General features: G+C 41.4%; 2 protein-coding genes across 3 annotated transcripts; one reads left to right on the top strand and one right to left on the bottom strand.

Annotated features, from left to right (window-relative positions):
• Positions 1-16: 16 nt before the first annotated feature.
• Positions 17-10285, bottom strand: LOC106580042 (coiled-coil domain-containing protein 158). Its single transcript, XM_014160606.1, has 24 exons — positions 10237-10285; positions 9615-9669; positions 9294-9436; positions 8889-9085; positions 8614-8723; positions 8171-8477; positions 7992-8068; positions 7711-7821; positions 7416-7530; positions 6980-7099; positions 6541-6738; positions 5979-6431; positions 5545-5713; positions 4938-5081; positions 3476-3588; positions 3100-3261; positions 2916-3008; positions 2678-2797; positions 2190-2338; positions 1895-1954; positions 1663-1733; positions 1278-1454; positions 973-1077; positions 17-144 (listed from the first exon to the last, which is right to left on the bottom strand). The coding sequence occupies exons 3-24, from the start codon at positions 9400-9402 to the stop codon at positions 35-37; spliced, it is 3270 nt and encodes a 1089-aa protein (XP_014016081.1). The 5' UTR covers positions 9403-9436; positions 9615-9669; positions 10237-10285; the 3' UTR covers positions 17-34.
• On the top strand, positions 9458-18178 carry LOC106580043 (cyclin-G2). Of its 2 annotated transcripts, none has more exons than XM_014160607.2 (8): positions 9458-9519; positions 14742-14871; positions 14961-15098; positions 15324-15574; positions 15710-15788; positions 15878-15976; positions 16245-16447; positions 16676-18178. In XM_014160607.2, the coding sequence occupies exons 1-8, from the start codon at positions 9473-9475 to the stop codon at positions 16788-16790; spliced, it is 1062 nt and encodes a 353-aa protein (XP_014016082.1). In that variant the 5' UTR covers positions 9458-9472; the 3' UTR covers positions 16791-18178. The 2 variants fall into 2 exon arrangements, with proteins under 2 accessions (XP_014016082.1, XP_014016083.1); XM_014160608.2 differs by lacking the exon at positions 9458-9519 and adding an exon at positions 10612-10849.
• The last annotated feature ends 1270 nt before the right edge of the window (positions 18179-19448 follow it).

The raw sequence follows: 19448 nt of genomic DNA, 5'->3' as shown, positions 1-19448 counted from the left end.
TCACAATACTCAGTGCCTTCATTTAAATACAAGTTTATTTTTGTTCCACATGTAGACATTCACCCAGAGCCTTGCTTTTATAAAGCCTCCCTTTGTCTTTGAACATCAACCTCCTCTCCTGACCTTTTATCATAGAGGACATGTCTGTAAAAAAAAAAGACAAAAGCTTCTCACAGAAAGTGAGTTTTCATATCAAATTGCACCTGAAGGACAATACAGTTTTTCGGACATAAACAGCAAATGGAATTTCTCCGGGATTAATCAGGAATTAATGTTTCTCTGACATTGAAAAAAAAATATATAAATTAGACGGGTTGGTTGTTTAGCAACAAAACCGATGCATGCTCAACAATGGGGCAAAACAGATGGGTTGACTTCGATTGTTGACAACATGTAAACTATATTTTGTCTCCAATGTTTATTAAAAACCAATACATTTGCACAATGAGCACTTATTGTCTCACAAATAGCTAGCTTGTGAATTTTATCCATATTAGCACTGACATGAAATCAGTCAAAAGAAGACATGGTATCAAGAATAAGATGAAACTAGCTGAAACAAGTCAATTGTGATTCCCCACATGGCAGTTTCTTGTCATTGTTGGTAGCCATCTGGCCATCCAGAATCACAACAAGTCACGGACTTCTGCCCCATTGAAGCGTGTGCATCGTTTGTGACGTTGTCAGCTAAACCATCTATTTATACATCATGAAATTGACCTACCCCCAAGCCAATATCCTCTTTTTCCTGATTACATTTTTATTAAAGATTTGTCTGCTACACGAGGCAGGGAAGGACAGACATAACAAGGAAGTCTGGATTATCACAACTGTAGAGTGTGGACAACATTGGTATCTAGGCTAATTAATTCAACACTAAATACAGATTCAGTTCTTTAGCACTGATGTCAGTCACCGACCACTGCACAACAGTCATATGAACTCAAAAAACAGTGTCTTTGCTCAACAAACCTTGGTTCTTCATCTGCAAGTCATCCACCATGTTTTGAAGGCTGTCCAGTTTCCCTTGCAAGTGCTTGCATGTGTGTCCTGTCAACTCAGCCTGCGGATTGGCCACTGGACAAACATTTCAAGTGAAACCACAAGTAACTCACTCAGAGGTCAACAGAGTTCAGAAATTCAAACATTATTATGATGACATTCTGTAGTAACAGAGGAACTCCAAGCCCATTTAACTGGTGCAAAGAAGGCCTCAGTCATCTCCCACATTGGTTACACAACAGAGGTGTAATAATACTGAAGGCAGTAGGACTTACAGGTGCACATGTCTGCAAGAGGGCTTCCTGCCTGAGGCAGAGGCCTGCTCGGTTGTAGATGCGTGGGGCTGTGGTCAGTAGTCAGGAGTGAGTGTACAGGGGACGTGCGGCCCAGTGCCATGGCTCGAGGTGACGATGTGTAGCAAGGCAGAGATGCAACAAAAGAGAAGTCCTGGCCTGTAGAAATAGCAAACGATGTCTAAAGTGGAGGAAAGATTAACTGATCAAAATGGTATATACCTTAATCATATTACGTTTGAGGGGACCACATGGATGATAAAGGAGACTAGAAGAGTGATACGAAACGTGTGAAATAAGGGAAATTAAGCACATGCTTTGTTAACTGTGTTTAAGCGGTTGGTCGTACCAACAAAGACAAACTCACTCTCGCTTGAGAAGGTGCTGTATAAATTCCGCTCATCCAGATCAGTTGTCCTAAGGAGGTCAGGCACACCACTACACATATTGCATACACAAACATGCATTAGAAAGATGCCACAGACACTGCACATGCATGTGGCCTGAGGAGTAGAAAAGCCAAGACACGGGTAGGGGCCGGTTGCCAACAGCCATGCTCAGGCAGTCAGACACAGAGGTTCAAGGATACATGCTCTTACCTGCTGTAGGTCCCCTTTGTCGTTTTGGCATTATTTGTACAAAAATTGGTGACTTCATTGCTGTAAGATAAATATTTTATTGTATTACATTTGAATGAAAGAGGCTCCACGTTATTTTAGTTAATGGGTTGATTGAGAACCAAATAGAACAATCTTTGTAAACATTTGAGTAACATGTCTCTCTAGTGGTTGTGAAATAAATTGATTGGCGCACACTATAAAATGTGGGGTGAAAACTGGTAACATCATGACCTCTAATGGTCACATGATCTATAATAGATGAGGACAGACTTACAGGGTGGTCCTGTGCACTCTCTCTGGAGCAGACTTCCTTTTGATAATGCTGGTGTGTGGTCCGGGGTTCTCAGAAATTACACGTCGCAGCTCTTTGACTAGAGAACGCAGCTCCATAGTGGGGCTTTTCAGCAGCCGCTGAGACTTCAACTGCAAGAGGGGTGAAGAGGTGCTGTGTAAAATACCATTATGGCCAATACCAATAAGGATTACAGTACATTCAACACAGAAATCTTTTGTTTACTATCTGGAATCCCTCCATGCTTTGAATAAATTGGCTTAAATCCGGCCGTTCCAGAGTCAAGTCAAACGGTTGATGAGCGAGTCTGTCGTGCTACCACAGGAATGCAATCAGGGTGTGTTCTTAATTTTGGGGAAGTCAGATGTGCTGAGCTTGTATCTTTGTTTTCCACAGCCGAATAAACAGCAATAAAGCCAGGCCCTGGGAGGATTGGAGCCATTTTGTAGGAGGTTTCTGTATTGATTTACCTCTAGCAGGCCAGTAGAGCGGTGCTGGGTTGAGGGTAGTGCATTCCGGGCTGTTGGGCTTGTAGGGGAAGAACGCTGAGCATTCCCTGTGTCTCGCAGGTTTTGACCCTGCAGCTCCTGCTGAAAAGACACCGCACTTGAAAAAGCACACAGTAGAAAAGGTAGACAGAAACAACAAAACATCATATGCATTAGACCTCTATAGAGGCAAATGGACACCCGTCTTACTGAACTGTACCTTCACATCCAGAGCATGCTGCAGCTTCAGCCGCACAAACGCCTGCTCTTGCAACTGGATGAAGTCTTGACAGTCAATAATGCTCCCAGACATCTGAGGAACGTAGCAAGTGTAAAAATGGGGGTCGGTCAAAGCGTATATATACATCTCTCTTCATACTGTGTGATAAAGTGAGTTTACACACCACCTTGTTTAGGGTCACCTCCAGTTTGGCCACTTTCTCCCTGAGCAGTCTCTCCAGGGAACGGACGGTCTCCAACTCAGCTGCCATCTGTCTCTTCTCCTCTGTGACTGAGGCCAGCTCCTGGACCTGACGCTTACTCTCCAGACTCTGGTAACGCTTTTCCTGGGAAGAGAGAGACCATATTGAAAGGCAGATTATTATACATTTAAGTAAACACTAGAATCCCTTGTTTAAAATCCCTACATAATTAAGGACACATGCCTTATTTTCTGCATGGAAGCCAGGGCATGTGTAATAGTGAGAGACAAGGGAGATTAACTCAGAATTTGGAGTTTTGCATCATGGAGCCCTAAAGCAGACTTTGAGGTGTTCCTACTTGGCTCATTTTGTCCATGGTTTCCTCCAGTAGTTGGATTCGGCCCTGGAGATAGTGGATCTGGTCTCGCTTAGTTTTTATCTGGTTCTGCATTCCCATGGTAACCTTCAGGCCTGGACAGAAAAGGGGAGGCAGGGCAGAGAGGATGAGTCAATCAAGGTTCATCTACTCTCATCTCTTTCTGTCTACTCAATGGAGGGGGGGAATTAATTAAAGCCTCTATTATACTGAAATTATATTGACATCTAAACTTGTTTTCCAGGATGCTACTAAGAGGCACATCCATGTTCAAAAGTAGTTTTTTTTGGGACGTTATACAGATTAAAACCAACCATTTCCGGTGGATTGACAAATGATTCCTGTTAAAAGTATCCTGTTTTTTAAATTAAGCGATACAGAGTTGGTTACAATTCCAATTTCATCCTCCAGAAGAGGCAAAACGAGTATTACAGCACACAATATGGCTAAAACGCCAATGTACTGATAGAGAAAATAGCAATTTTCTTGGAAAATAAAAATGTATAAGGAAAGTATCATGTTTATGAATGACATTGTAAATAAAGACAGTAAAATTGTCACCCAAGCTATTAACAAAGGTGTATGCCCAATACAAAAGTACAACAAAGTCGTCGCAGCTCTGCCACAAAAATGGAAGAGGCAATTGCTCAAAAGAGAAAGGAATGAATTGGTTGGTCTGCCTCCAAAGAAAATCCATGCATGGCTTAAAATGACTAGTATAAATTGTAAAATGTATCAGTTTTACTTAAGGTCGATAGGTTTGACAACTATGCCAAGGCATCGGGTTTATGAACTGATAGACAAAACAACAATCGTCACATCAATCCGTTCTTTTTAATTAAAACTATTATATAAAATTCTCGTCACAAAAAGAAGGCTCAATATATGGGGCATTGAACAGTCATCCCTGTGCAGACTCTGCCACTAGGAAACAGAACCAATAGATCATCTCTTTTGGTTCTGTCCTTCGGTGGCTCACTTTTGGAATCAGGTCCAGGATTGGTTGTTAATATAGTCAATGTCTGTGTGGACCTACTAACAGTACTGTTAAGAGATCTGAAGAACCACGATCAAACAATGGAAAATATGATTATACTTTTAGGTACACAATTTATTTTGGTGGGGCAATCTCGATAGAAATGGTACAAATAGAGAGGTTTAGACCCTTGTAAGACACCACAGTAAAACAGATGTATATATTGCAAATCAAATAGTAAAATGGTAGTGTACTGGGAAAGATGGGTTAGTCTGGAAATATGTTGGTTGGATTTTAAAAAAATGTATTACTTCCAGAGCTATTTACTCATCTGTTGCAATAGTCAGTTCTCTCGACTAAAAACCTCATGCCTAAACACAGTGTATATTTCCCATAATCATACAAACACAAAATTCTCTGCTATATTATAATGTTGTCCGTGATGTTTGTCAGATATGCAGTGCTGACCGTGTTCGTCCGCCCCCTTTAGGGTCCTCCTGGCCTGGTCCATCTCAGCCCGGGTGGTCTTCAGCTGGGCTTTGAGACTCACCACTACACCCTCCTGCTCCTCACTCTTACTGCTGTGGAGCCTCTTCAACTCCTCATGCTCCTCTGGATGACAGACAGATGGACACACACACACAAAGCACAATGAGGGCTTGGTTGAACATGAAAAACAGTACATGCTGAAGTGTTTTTCCAACACAGTGTAGCAACTTCATCATTATTCTTGCCTTTTGCCACTAAAGACCTGTATTACCCCAAAGACTGGAGAAATGGAGGCCGTTATATCTAATCACTGAAAGGTCTTCAATATTACAGAATTAATAAAGATCATAATTCATAGAGAAACGTTAACAAATAACGGTTTGGTCACAGGAGTAAAACATTTAATTGGATAAATCAAGGACACGACGTCAACACAATTGTTTATGTTGATTAGGGAGCCAGCCTCAAGACGGATAACCACAACACTATCCTGCTGATGAAAGAACTGACAGAGAGGCTGCGCCATTTTATCTGTGCACGGGGAATATTCTCATATGAAAGCCATCTATAATGACAGCTAGTGTACCTGTGAGGGTGACCAGATGCATGCGTTGCATCCCTAGCTCAGCGGTGAGCTTCTGTTTCTCCAGTTTTAGCTCCTTGACACAGTGGCTCTGTTTGGACAGGCCAGCCTGCTGCACTCGCCTCTCCTTCTCCAGCACTGCCAAACACTCCTCACGCTGCTCCAAGTCTGTCTGTACAGGGCGGGACACAGCAGTGTTTGAACATTATTGATAGGATAGCTTTGAAAACACACCCAAAAAGAAAACATTGGAGTATTATAATCCAAGAGAAGGAACAATTCTTGGTGTTAACTGAGGATTCCCTTTAGCAGCCTGTATGACCTCTGGCCCAGAGGTGGAGGAAACAACCAACCATGAAATTAAAGTAGGATGATGCAAATAAACTATGATCAAAACTAAGTAGTCAACTAACTAGCTAACTAACTAACAAACCAACCCTTAGCTGTTGGATCTCCAGCTTGTGCTCACTGAGCTGGTTGCTGAGGCGGCTCTTCTCATCGTGCAGGGAGTCAATGCTACGGCCATGCTGTACCGTCATCTGAGTGGTGCTCTCCATCTGCAGCCGCAGCAGGTCCACCATCTTCTCCCGGTCCTCCAGCTTGAGCCTCAGCACCTCAGTCTCTGCCCTGAGGGCCTGGCAGCGGCCTTGGGCCTCCTCCAGCCTGGTCCGGCCCTGCTGCGCCTCCTGTTGCCTCAGCTGCAGCTCCCTGTCCCTCTCCTCCAGCAGCGCCTGGACCCTCTTCAGCTCCTCGTCCCGGTCCCCATGTAGGGCCTGCAGTCTCAGCTCCTCGTCCCTGGCCCTGTTCAGCTGGTCTGTGGTCAGTTTCAGCTCCCCTCGCAGCACAGCCAGCTCCTCCTGCTGCTCCCATTGATGCTTCTCGCCCAACAACTGGCAGAGGAGATACAAAATAGTAAGTGTTTGACAACTAAGGCCTTGAAGTCATTTTTCATTAAAAAAACATTTAAACAAACAGCTCAAGGCTTAATTTCATTCTCACCTGAGCCTCCATCTGTGCCTGGCAGTCATCTTTGAGAGATCCCACCAGAACCTCCAGCTGCTGCACCCCCAGGTGTCGCTCCTCCAGCTCCCTGCGCAGCCCGTCGCTGGTCACACTGTGGCCCGTGTCCCGCTCCCACAGCTGTTTGGTCTCCTCCTTCTCAAGGGCCAACTCCTCACGGGCCTGTCGGAGCTCTGACTGACCCCACACGTAACACAGTACCCACTCTTACTCATCGCTGTTTGTGTTCATATGTTTGGATTTATTCAAAACGTTTTTATTTTTTATCAAAGCCACTTTACCATTTATATATCAAATACATTGATAGATGTAGGCTTTCTGGAATCTAAAAAAATTTGCAATGTTCTTTTTCCACAGCAGCAGGGAGCACACTATGGCTGTATCCTCCCTGTTTATGTCTGAGGCTGGGCTGTCTTACCGTGAGCTGGCAGAGCTGAGAGTCCAGCTCCTCTGCCTGCTGGAGAGATCTGTCTCTCCCTCTCTGGGCCTCCTCCACCTGAGACTGGGCCTCAGCCAACTGCTTCTCCAGAGCACTCACCTGGCACACAACATCATGACAACCCAAACCTTCACTTCACATAGAATATTACCTTGCAGGCTGCTGAGGGGAGGACAGCTCATAATAATGACTTAAACGGCACTAATGGAATGGCATCAAACACATATAAACCATGTGTTTGATACCACTACACTTATTCCGCTCTAGCCATTACCACGAGCCCATCCACCCCAATTAAGGTGCCACCAACCTCCTGTGTTACAATGTCTACCTCCTAAACTTCTGTTTGAATAGGCCAAGGCCACTATCATTATTCTAATAATTTTACAACACAATAGGGATATGTAGCCATTACCTTGTCTTCATGGATCCGCTTGGCATCCAGTAGATCGGAGCGCAGGGTGGAGAAAGCTGACTCCAAGTCCTTGACCTGACACTGGTGCACTGAAGCCTGACTCTCACCTTGTTTTCTGGTCAGAAGGAAATAATGCATGTTTTTGGACACTTTCTGAAAGATAAGACTGATGTCTCACAACTAAATTAAAATATAGGTGATATAATTCATTTGGGGGGGAAAGAGAGAGCTTTGAATTGAATTCAACTCAGAAAATGTGTAGATATTGTATTGCTAGTTAATTCACGTCTCTCACTGTAACAATTCCACCTGGACACACAAGCTGGAGGCACTGCTTCTGGAGCTGCTCAATTTCTCAGTCAATATCGCCACCTCCTGGTCATGACTGGTAATAAGCTGCTCCAGTCTGGAAAAGAGCAAAGCAAGCCAAGCAAGGCAACTTGACATGTCGCCTCAAGGAACTTATGTCGTAAACATACTTACAGTTTTTAAAAAATCAGAGAAGTGAATGAATGACTAATCCCAGGTAACCCAAGTGGCTGAGGCAAGAATTGTCAAAAGTTAATGAAAAAGTACCTTTCCCTTTGCTCCTTCAACCGTATCTCTGCTTTATCTTGGCATTTCTGTTCTTGAGTCTCCATCTGCTCTTCCACCTGGCACAATGAGTTTGGAATAGAAAGATACAATATCAAGACCAACATGTCAAACCTTTGACAAAAGTGTTTAGAGTGGCATAAAACATAAGACTGTATTACCAGCAGGAATCTTTCTCTCAGATTGTGATTCTCATGCTCCAAGTCCTGTAATACTTTCTCCACCGCAACTCCCAGTGCATCATGGCTGGTGTACAAATAGTTTCTACACCGTTTCTCATAAGCCAACAGTGTGGAGTGAACCTCCTGTAGTGTACGCTCCATTGACTCTGCTTTCCTGCTTTGTGACTTTGCTTCCTCCTCAGCCTCCAGTAGCATCTGGTCCCCTGTCTGTTTATTGATTTGCAGCACTCTGATTATTGCATGCATTTTCCCCATTACATCTGCCTGTTTTCTGCTCTCTTTCATTCTGAGGGACAAAACAATTAACATTGGCGCAACTTATATCCTTTACTTCCTTACTTTTACAGTTAAAATGAGCTGAGATCTGTCCAAAGGTATACAGTACAAATGGCCTACATTGCAAGGGTTTTAGCATGAATTACCTTAGATCAGTCAGGGCATCTTTCTCAATCTGTACCTCGTGCAACTTTGTCTGCAGCTTGATGATCGACTGACGCAATTTGAACTTCTGCTGTTCATGAAAAGCAAACATCTGAAAAAGTATTAGCAAATGTGCTGCAATCAATGGCAACTCTGTGGCACAGAATTGCATGGCTTTTGATTCAAATAATTTAGTTCAGGAGGCCTCCTTCAACCAGATTATATCAACAACTCTCAGCAGGAAAGGAAAATAAATAGTCCTCCATCTCAGACTAACCTCACTCAGCTGCTTTTGGAGCTCCGACACCTGCTGAGAGTAGTCCTCTATTACATTTTCCAAAACATCTTTCCCAGGGAAGGTTACGCCACTTCTGACCACCTCCAGATCCAGGCCATCCCGGGCATATGTAAGAGGCTGGATCAAAGACGGTCGGTACGGAGACAGCACTTCTGAGTTATCCTCTGATGAACCATCTGTAAAAAAAAAAAAAAGATACAAAAAAGGGGGGGGGGGGGGCAAAAGAAAAAACGTGTCACAGTAAAGTACTACAGGTAGTATCAGAATTCAAAATAGGTTAGTGTCATATTTTGATGTGTTACTGTATAGAGCTAGTACTAGCTATCGTGTACGCATTGCAATGGCTATATTTTTATTAATGATACAAGAAAACCTCATACTCACCCATAAAAATGGGAAAGTAATTTATTTGTGAGGGTGAGCTGCTGGGAAATGTGCGTCCCATTTTCTCCATGGTAATGTTTGTTGCATGTTCCACTTCTTCTTGCAGCATTTGGGTCTCCTTGGTTCGTCTGTTGAGCTCCTCACTGTAAAGAAAGCCAACCTAACAAATTCGCTTCCAAATGGATGATGGTTCATGGTGCAAAAGGCAGACTGTTTTCAAATACAGGTAGGTAGTTAACGTTAGTGTTTTGAAAAAGGAGGTAGGGCAGTTAACAGGTAACGTGTTATCTAGCTAGAGAAACTTACAAGTGGAAAAATTACCTAAACTCATCCAGATTCTTGTACCTTTTAGGGACAGTACTGGTGTCATTTGTACCTGTAAGGTAGGGATAGTTATCTTAATTAGATAGCCTAAGGGGGTGGCTCAGTGCTGATGGCGCCAGGGATCAGTACTATGACAAAAACGTTGCTAGCTAACGACGTTATAGCTAGCTATTCAGGTTAATTGACTTACTAGTTGTTGTTGGAATCTCGTGCAATAATCCATCATCAAACAATTCAGACGATTTATGGATAGATAAATCACTATCTTTGGGTATGGAATTTTGAGATACAGATGACATTATCAGTTGGTTAGCTATCTGGTCGTGTGGGATAGCATGTGCAAATTAACAAACGGCTACAAGTAACTACTATGACGTTAGGGAAGCTTAATCGCTCGCCATGGAAACCGTTGATTTCGTGCTTTCTTCAAAGTTGGTGGATTTTAGAAACGGTAACGTTAGCTAGCTAACGCCACAAACTTGTTCATGACTTTATAGATACCATCTCAAGAACTAACAGAAAGATATTTACTTTACTGTTAAATACAAAATATTAAAGGGTAGTAGAACCCGTTGTAGTTCTCACAGTTTACGAGACACGCAAAGATTTTATAACTAACCCAAGATAGACCACAGCCTGTTGTTTCCAATGGGGACAAATGAGTCATACTGGGCAGAACAAGCCCGAGCTAGCGAGATCCTATTGGCGCGTTCTAGAAATTATTTGCATGTTTCGTTTGGGAACGCCTACTCCGTGCAGTGCGCCTGTGCAATACCTAAATTCGCCTTTACACTCCTAAACAACGCGATGTATTTTTATTTGGCAATGCTCATAACATATTATAGTTTTAAGAACAGAAAACCTTTTCGAGATCAAATGTTTCATCGATGAGAAAATGTGCAGAATGTCGGACAAAATCTATCTCGGTCCATCTTCTCCCACTGCCGGCCACTGGGCTTCCTCTCACCATCATATTTGGTAGTGATTGGAAACGCCAAGCGGAAGCTTCACATTTATACATTCGTCGAAATATATCTCATTGTTCTATCTGTGGTTCAAGCGTTGTTGTTTGTATTGAGTTCAAGACGGACATTATCAACACCAACATTACATTAGATGACCATTTAGGAAACATAGTGTTAATTTACGTTATAGCTAACATAATCGAAATGGGAATGTGAATACTGATTTGATATGTGCACAAATTCGTCTTGTTCCAAGCGTTTGGCAAGGTACGAAATTGCTCTGTCTTGTTAGCTAACTTAGCTCACATTAGCTAGCCTAGCTTGTTGACACTTTTTGCTTTGCAGCTGGTATACTGTATACTCTTAGCATGTAATTTTGACATACATGGGATCGTTTTTCATTAAAGATTATTGACGTTAATTAATTGCGTCAAAAATAATGTCACAATATGAGCTTGATGCGTGACCTATATACGACCGTTTTTTTCAGCTAACGTTAGTAGCAAGCTAAATAATATAGTAATAATTCGATGTTTTTTATTTAACCTTTATTTAACTAGGCAAGTCACTTAAGAACAAATTCTTATTTACAATGACTGCCTACCCCGGCCAAACTCAGACGACGCTGGGCCAATTGTGCTCCGCCTATGAGACTAAACTGCTTGCTTTTAAATCCATCCATTCTACTATCAATAAGATTTTGGTGGATACTTTTTAAGAAATAATGTTAAAGATGACAGGCAAAGGTCTCCATGTAAACCATAAAACATAATGTTAATTTAGACTTCATTAAATAAGCCTCAACAGCAATTTTGTCTATCACTACATTTGGCTGTTATTTCTACATTATGGTGAATATGTCATTTCTGTCCATAACATCATTTGAGGACATCATTTCAGGTCAAAATGAAAAGAACAATACTGCAAGCAACACAAGTTACAGATTTGGCTTTTGTTTGTTAGCTGATTAACTCCAGCGTTTACAAGAGTTGAGCGGCGACTTAACATTTTTTAAAACTAGCTACTGATTTCAGCACCCAAAGAATAGCCCACAATTACACACAAGATTGTTCTGTGTAATTGTGTACTATTCTTTGGTTGCTGAAATTAGTCGGGTTTTTTTTAATGACATTTTATGTGACATTGGCGCTCCAGTCCACCCACCCTAGACACTGCTCAACTCCATTGTAAATTGAGGAGTTGAGTTTAGGCTGCTTGGATTTGAGTCCTTTTCTGGATCAGAAATGAAGAAAAATGATACTGATATGAGAATATGTGGGGAATAAACGTTTGTCAATAATGATCACTCATATGCAGATAATGAGACAGGATATAGTTGTTAGTTAGTCAGCTATAGCCAGTCAGTGAATTCCCTATCAACTTGATGATGCTGCCATTTAAAACAGTGAATACTAGCTAGCTAGCTACATTTTTGAGTTGATAAGAAATTGTTGGATGGCACAACACATGTATATCATTGTTAGCTAGCTAATCAACTTATCTGGCAGAAATATTTGTTTCCTAATAAGTAAACTACCAAGCTAGCTAGTTAGCTCTAGAAAGCTAGCTAGCTAGACAGCCATTGGTGCTGCCTGCAGTCAGCTAGCCAACTAACATTAGCTAACCACCAAAACGTGGCTAACTACAACATGAAAATAATATAGCTATTGTATTTCTGATCAAATATTACCATATAGCTAGACCCTTTCTAATAAATGTACTCTGGAAATATAAATAATAATATATGTACTCTGAACAAACGGTTACCTAGAAAACGTTAGCTATCCCTATTGTGTCTAAGCTAGCTAGCTAGCTAACCAAGGATATCAATGTGATCTCTCCTGGCAAAATTCCTTTAAATCTTTTTCTCAATCTCAAATACTCTCACGACTGTAGCACTGTTCCTAAATAAAGATAATTGTAAACAGCAGTGAAGTTGGAAGTGATTTTATTACTGTTAGCTAGTTAAATGGAGAACATTGAGAGCAATCGTAAAGGCGTCTTTTTGTAGGCACTAACAGAGGCTTAAGGCCTGCACATACACAGGTTCCGTTTGCTCCTGTCAGAACTCGGCTAGGGGAAGCAACTATTAAGTTCATGTTTTAAGTATCCCTATATTTCTGTCATTACGGTGCTATCACTCTGTTGTTACGGTGCTATCACTCTGTTGTTACGGTGCTATCACTCTGTTGTTACGGTGCTATCACGCTGTTGTTACGGTGCTATCACGCTGTTGTTACGGTGCTATCACTCTGTTTTTAGTACGCCTGCGCAAGAGTCTCACTGGAGATGGACCTGGCCAAAGTGCAATGGCAACTATGTACTGTGGAAATACGATTAATTAAACGTTGTTCAACTGGAACCTAATCGTTGTCATTTTTAGTTAACAGCAACCGTCTGTGCTCGCATAATTCCTAAAGACCTTCACTTTAAAAATGTGAAAAAGCAGCAATATTACTCTTTGTTCCTCTTGAAGCACCGTAGCAACAACATAGCGAGAAACACATCCTCAAAATAGTAATAATTAATCTAAGATAAATCAAGAAATCTGTCATTAATTTGGAAGTTTTTGCCGAAGAGGTCTTAGTCGCGCAATTTTACATCTAGCTAAGATGTTTGGTGCATGAAAACTAGCCGTCTCTCGTTGAATGACAACGAATTCTTCATGTTCCCACACCTACTAGGAGTAGTACTGCTGACCAATCACCGACGAAGGTGTGTAGGGTGCAACTGCATTCCGCAATTCGGGACATTCCTGCATCTCCTGTACATAGACGGGGAGGGGTAGGGACACAGTAGGTGGCAGTAATGCACTATGACGTTGGATTCCAACCGCCGATAAAACCCACAGAAGAGGCGCGGCCGACAATGGTAGCTAGCTAGCTATAGCTAGTACGCACGGGCAGAAGGCGTCTTTCGCCCTCGGTGTCGCTAACTAGCAAGTTAGCTAGCACACGGTGTTTGCCAAGCCTCTCGCCCGCTGTGCTAGCTGGAGGCGGGGGCGACCGGTAGACAGTTGCAGTTGCACACTATTGCCTCAAGAAAAAAATGTGTGTGCTGGAACAGTCGGAAAAACTGTTTTGACTGGGAAGCATGCAACAGAGTTAACTGCTCCATCGCTCGTTGGCTAAAGCCTATGTGAAAATTTAATAGGGTTTTTGGATAAAAGGCCAAAATAAGGTCTGTGGTAAACACAGGCTTCGGAGATCTTATACGTTTTGTTCTATATGATCATCTTAATCAGCTAATGTCACTTTTTGTGAATTTTGAAGCATTTATGTAATCAAAATAAGGCTTCATAATTCATAAAGGTCATGTTAACTGACTGATATTATCTCATAGAACAAAACGTATAAGATCTTCTAAGCCTGTGTTAACCTCAGACCTTATTTTCGGCGTTTATCCCAAAAACCCAGTCTTTCCCCGTTAATTTCCCCCCATTGGAATGGCTGAACGAACCAGAGGTTTAATTTCCGTTTTTTAGGACTACAAACTGGCGAGCTCTTCTGCAGCATAAATCTGACCAACCGCCGACAGCTTCATGGCGCAGGGCAAGTGAAAAGGGAAAAATACTTAAAAATCCCAGCAACGGATGATTTCCTGACTGAAATGAGCTGGATCAAATATAAAACGTGAAATAGAGTTCTGATTGTGTTCTCAACGGTACAATATCGAGCATGTGAGCTCAGATATGTGTGAAATTGTGCACTTAAATCAGATAACTGAACCTTTTCAGATGATGGCATTTTCACAATTACCTGAAATGACAAATTCCAAGCATTTCAAAGGCACATGTTGACAGGTGGTCGTTCTTAAGTGTTATATCAAGGATACAAAATCTAATCTGAACAAAATATTATTGCTGATTATTTTATCCTGTGTTTAGCTGTTGTGTAAAGAGTTGTTTTTATTTTTACAACTGGGAAACCTTTGCCTGTCACTGTTTTAATTATCAATAATGCTATGCTTTTCGTTTTTAAGAATTGTATTGGGCCTATTGTAATACATAGCTAGCAATCTAGCTAGCTATGATTATGGGTGGCTGCCATTGACATTTTGACACCCTGTGGGTGGGGTAAAGCAGTCCCCCTTTCTCTGAGGGAAATGTTACAGTTTATTTGTTTTGGATCTAATCACATAAAACAAAATGTTTTTTCAGGATGCAGGATCTTCAAGACCTTGACAATGAAACATGTTGGCTTGTCAAAGAGCTAAAGTCATACATTGCTCAAGAAGCAGACTTTTTACCAAGGGAAACTGGCCTCAATATAATGGAGTCTGCAGCAGAGGTAGGTATTGCTATCCCATTGACCCAGTTTTATATACTGTACTTACCTTTCAGCAGTGTTTTGATGTGGTATTTAACATTCATTTTCAGAATCACAATGGAGTCTCTGCAAAATGCAGAAATGCCAAAGTTGAAGACCTGTGGAGCCTGACCAGTTTCTTTGGTTTCAGCACCCAGACATTTGTCCTAGCTGTCAATCTACTGGATAGGTTCTTAGCCATTATGAAGGTGTGTATTTTAAATATATTTGTTTTGTGATGTGGTCATACTGAATATTTTCTACATAATTGGCATATTTTATGCATTTTTTTTTAAATTATTGTTTGATACCTCTGTTGTTGTTTACGTTATGTACATTTGCATGCCTTTTATTTCGTTTTTTATTTTAATAGAACTCTGCAGAAGTAGCCCACTAATGCTGACTAGTGTATCACTATAATGGTATGTTCACAGGTCCAACCTAAGCACTTGCCCTGCATTGGAGTCTCCTGTCTCCATATTGCTGCCAAAATGGTTGAGGACGAGTGCAACATCTCACCCACCCATGAACTCATCCGCATCAGCCAAAGCAAGTTCACTGTTTCTGACCTCAGCCGAATGGAGAAGATCATCTCTGGAAAACTCAACTTGGAGCTCAAAGCCGTCACAGCCTTAACCTTTTTACACTTATACCATGCTGTCATTGTATCACTTACATCAGAAAGGTGAGCACTTTGTTTCTTAATTGATCACTTTTCGCATTATGTCATCAGTATTTTTCCAATGGCTAGATGCTGTAAAGTTGATATCCTAATGATCAGTTGACATGAGGATCACATGAGAGTTCCCTTTATTTTAAGGGGGGAGATCCCAAGCATTGGGAGACTGGAAGCCCAGCTAAAAGCCTGCTTATGCCAGCTTATTTTCTCTAAAGCAAAAGTAAGAATTATTCCCAATACACTTTTAAATGACAAGAATGTTAACTTTGAGTTGTAGGACTGATACGTTTTTTTCTTTTTTTTCTTCAGCCATCGGTGCTGGCACTGTCTGTCATAACTCAGGAATTTGATGCCCTCCAGTCTCTTGCTATGTTGGAAATTGTCCAAGAACTCAAAAGGCACCTAAAGGTATTATACAGTTTACTTACAGAGCCCTCAGTTTGATATGATGGTGTTGTGACCAATGGCATTTATTATATTGTTATACTACAAAGACCCACTAAGGCTGACACTGACATTATATTTTACCCTGGCACTGAACAAGTGAAGTCATCTGACAACATGCTACATGGAAACTAGCGCCTTCTGGCTTGGATGACTACTCTATTTATTTATATTTATTTATTATATTTATGTCTTCCGCCAGCCTCTCAAATGTTTCCTGTTCCCTTCACAGATTGTTGACAGTGAGTTACTCTACTGGAGGGGACTCGTGGCCAAATGCATGACTGAGTACAGCTCAGGTGAATGTAACAAACCAGACAACAAAAAACTGGTGTGGATCGTGTCCAGACGAACCGCCCAAAATTTGCACGCTAATCACTTCAGTGTCCCTGAACTGCCGACTATTCCAGAGGGCAGCTGGGGTGAAAGTGAGAGGTAAACAAACAGCCCCTTTTAATGCACTTCACTGTTTAATAATAGAATAACATTTGATTACATTAGAGCTACTGTGTGTTAACATAAAGGCTAATTATTAAATTGAACCGCAACGTAATGCACCACATCACTTCTACATTGCTATGATGTTTCAGGGAAGAAAGAAAAGTTAACTCACTAATCTGAAGATAGTAATGATTACATCTGTTCTCCCCTGCATATATTTAGTGAGGATTCCTGTGAGGATATGAGCTGTGAAGAGGACAGCCTGTGCGGCTCTCCTGGCAGTGATGCAGAGGGAGCCTTCTTCCCCTCGGAGTTTTGCAACCAGGGCAGAAAATGATACTCCTCTCTTTTTGACGAGCTTAAATTCTCGATAGAGATTGTATGTATAACCAGGGTGCTAACTGTAACTTTTCCCTAAATGTAACTTTCCTTGTCGTTTGTAAAAACATTTATGTTAATTACTATACAGTATGTGTGACAGATGGGTATCTAACTCAAGTTGCCTGCGTGACTTGTTAGACCTCTGAGCTAAAGTCTAGGTGTGGAAGCTAACACATCTTCCGGTCCAAAGTAAGTTTACTGATCATGGGAGCGTATTCAACAAACCACCTCTGCTACGTACGTATGTATTCTGGAAATACTGAACAACAGGCCCTACCAAGTGCCTGTGTTAATCCATGTGCAGTTTTTAAACTTTTGTTATGATTTTAGATAAGATCTTAGTGGAATTTAAATTGCAATATCTTGGCAGCTGACTGGCAATAAGATCTCAAAATGCCTTTTTAAATATGTTCCTGGTGTCAATCTATGTCAAAACTTGACACATTCCAGTTGTCATTAAAGGGATAGTTCACCCAAATTACAAAATGACACATTAGTTTGCTTACCCATGTAATAAGCAGTCTATGCACAAGGTATGACAGCAATCTATGCTTTGGTTTAGTATCCCTGGCACTGTTCCACATGGTAACATTTTAGCATTTGTGGCACAAATCCCATTCAAGTCATCGGTATTAGCAGTTTTCACGCATGTCCAAATCATGCAAAAGTATCTCAAATTGATTATGAAGTTCAACAAAGTCACTTCTAGATGTTTTGAGCATTTTGCATGAAAAATACAACGTTAGATTTGTTCCACAAATGATAAAACTTTAGCATGTGGAAACAGTGCTAGGGATGCTAAACCAAAGCATGGATTGCTGTCATACCTTGTCCATAGACAGGGTAAGGAAACCAATACACTATGTCATTTGGGTGTACTATCCCTTTAAGCACAAGGGCAAAATTATTTTCTTCCTAGGATGTCCGTCCCGCACACTAACTGTTCAATCAATGGGAAATGCCCAACATCGGTACATTGTGCAAGTTTTACCGGTTTTATAGAATAGTATTATTGTAGTAGTTGCCAGTTCACCATGTTATTGTAATGTGTTTGTGATTATACGCAGGATGATACTGTATTCTATTAATGGGGACTTGTATGGAAGTATGTCAATGGGATTCTGTTAGAGAATGATGTTGATTCAGTACACGTGCAAAATATTTATATGTAAATGAATTACACATTTACATAACTTGTATAAGAAATTATAAAAAAAAGTGAATGTTTTATCATTCTTTGTGAATAAGCCATTTTATGTTACTGTATATCAACATGTTGTTATAAACAAACCATGTTTGCTTGGAAAAAAGAACCCTGCAAATAAAAGGATTACAATTTTTAAACCCTGTTGTGTATTCCCTATTATTGTTAAGGCCCAGTGCAGTCAATGATTTTCCTGTACTTTATACAGTGCATTCAGAAAGTATTCAGACCCCTTGACTTTTTCCACATTTTGTTACGTTACAGCCTTATTCTAAAATTGATTAAATTGTTTTTTCCCCTTATCAATCATTATGGGGTATCACAATACCCCATAATGACAAATATTTTTTTTATTTAATTTGTTTTGCACATTTATAAATAAAAAAATAAAAGAATGAAAAATCACATTTACGTAAGTATTTACGTAAGTATTCAGAAGCACCTTTTGCAGCGATTACAGATTTGAGCCTTCTTGGACATCTGTATTTGTGGAGTTTCTCCCATTCTTCTCTGTAGATCCTCTCATGCTCTGTCAGGTTGGATGGGGAGCGTCGCTCCACAGCTTTTTTCAGGTTCCTCCTGAGATGTTCGCTCGGGTTCTAGTCTGGGATCTGGCTGGGCCACTCAAGGACATTCAGAGACTTGTCCTGAAGCCACTCCTGTGTTGTCTTGGTTGTGTGCTTAGTGTCGTTGTCCTGTTGGAAGGTGAACCTTCGCCTCCAGTCTGAGGTCCCGAGTGCTCTGGAGCAGGTTTTCATCAAGGATCTCTCTGTACTTTGCTCCGTTCATCTTTCCTTCGATTCTGACTAGTCTCCCAGTCCGTGCCACTGAAAAACATCCCCCCCAGCATGATGTTGCCACCACCATGCTTCACCGTAGGGATGGTGCCAGGTTTCCTCCAGACGTGACGCTTGACATTCAGGCCAAAGAGTTCAATCTTGGTTTCATCAGACCAGAGATTCTTGTTTCTCATGGTCTAAGATTCCTTTAGGTGCATTTTGGCAAACTCCAATCAGGCTGTCATGTGCCTTTTACTGAGGAGTGGCTTCCATCTGGCCACTCTACCATAAAGGCCTGATCAGTGGAGTGCTGCAGAGATGATTGTCCTGGATGTTTCTCCCATCTCACATTTTAGCAGACGCTCTTATCCAGAGCGACTTACAATAGTGAATGCATACATTTCATTTCATGCATTTTTTTTTTTGTACTGGCCCCCCATGGGAATCGAACCCACAACCCTGGCGTTGCACACACCATGCTGGCGTTGCAAACACCATGCTCTACCAACTGAGCCACAGGGAAGGCCACAGAGGCACTCTGGAGCTATGTCAGAGTGACCATTGGGTTCTTGGTCACCTCCCTGACCAAGGCCCTTTTCTACCGATTGCTCAGTTTGGCCGGGCGGCCAGT

This window comes from Salmo salar, chromosome ssa20, assembly GCF_905237065.1.
Source record: "Salmo salar chromosome ssa20, Ssal_v3.1, whole genome shotgun sequence".
NCBI lineage: Eukaryota > Metazoa > Chordata > Actinopteri > Salmoniformes > Salmonidae > Salmo > Salmo salar.
This window is presented reverse-complemented; position numbering and strand designations above follow the sequence as displayed.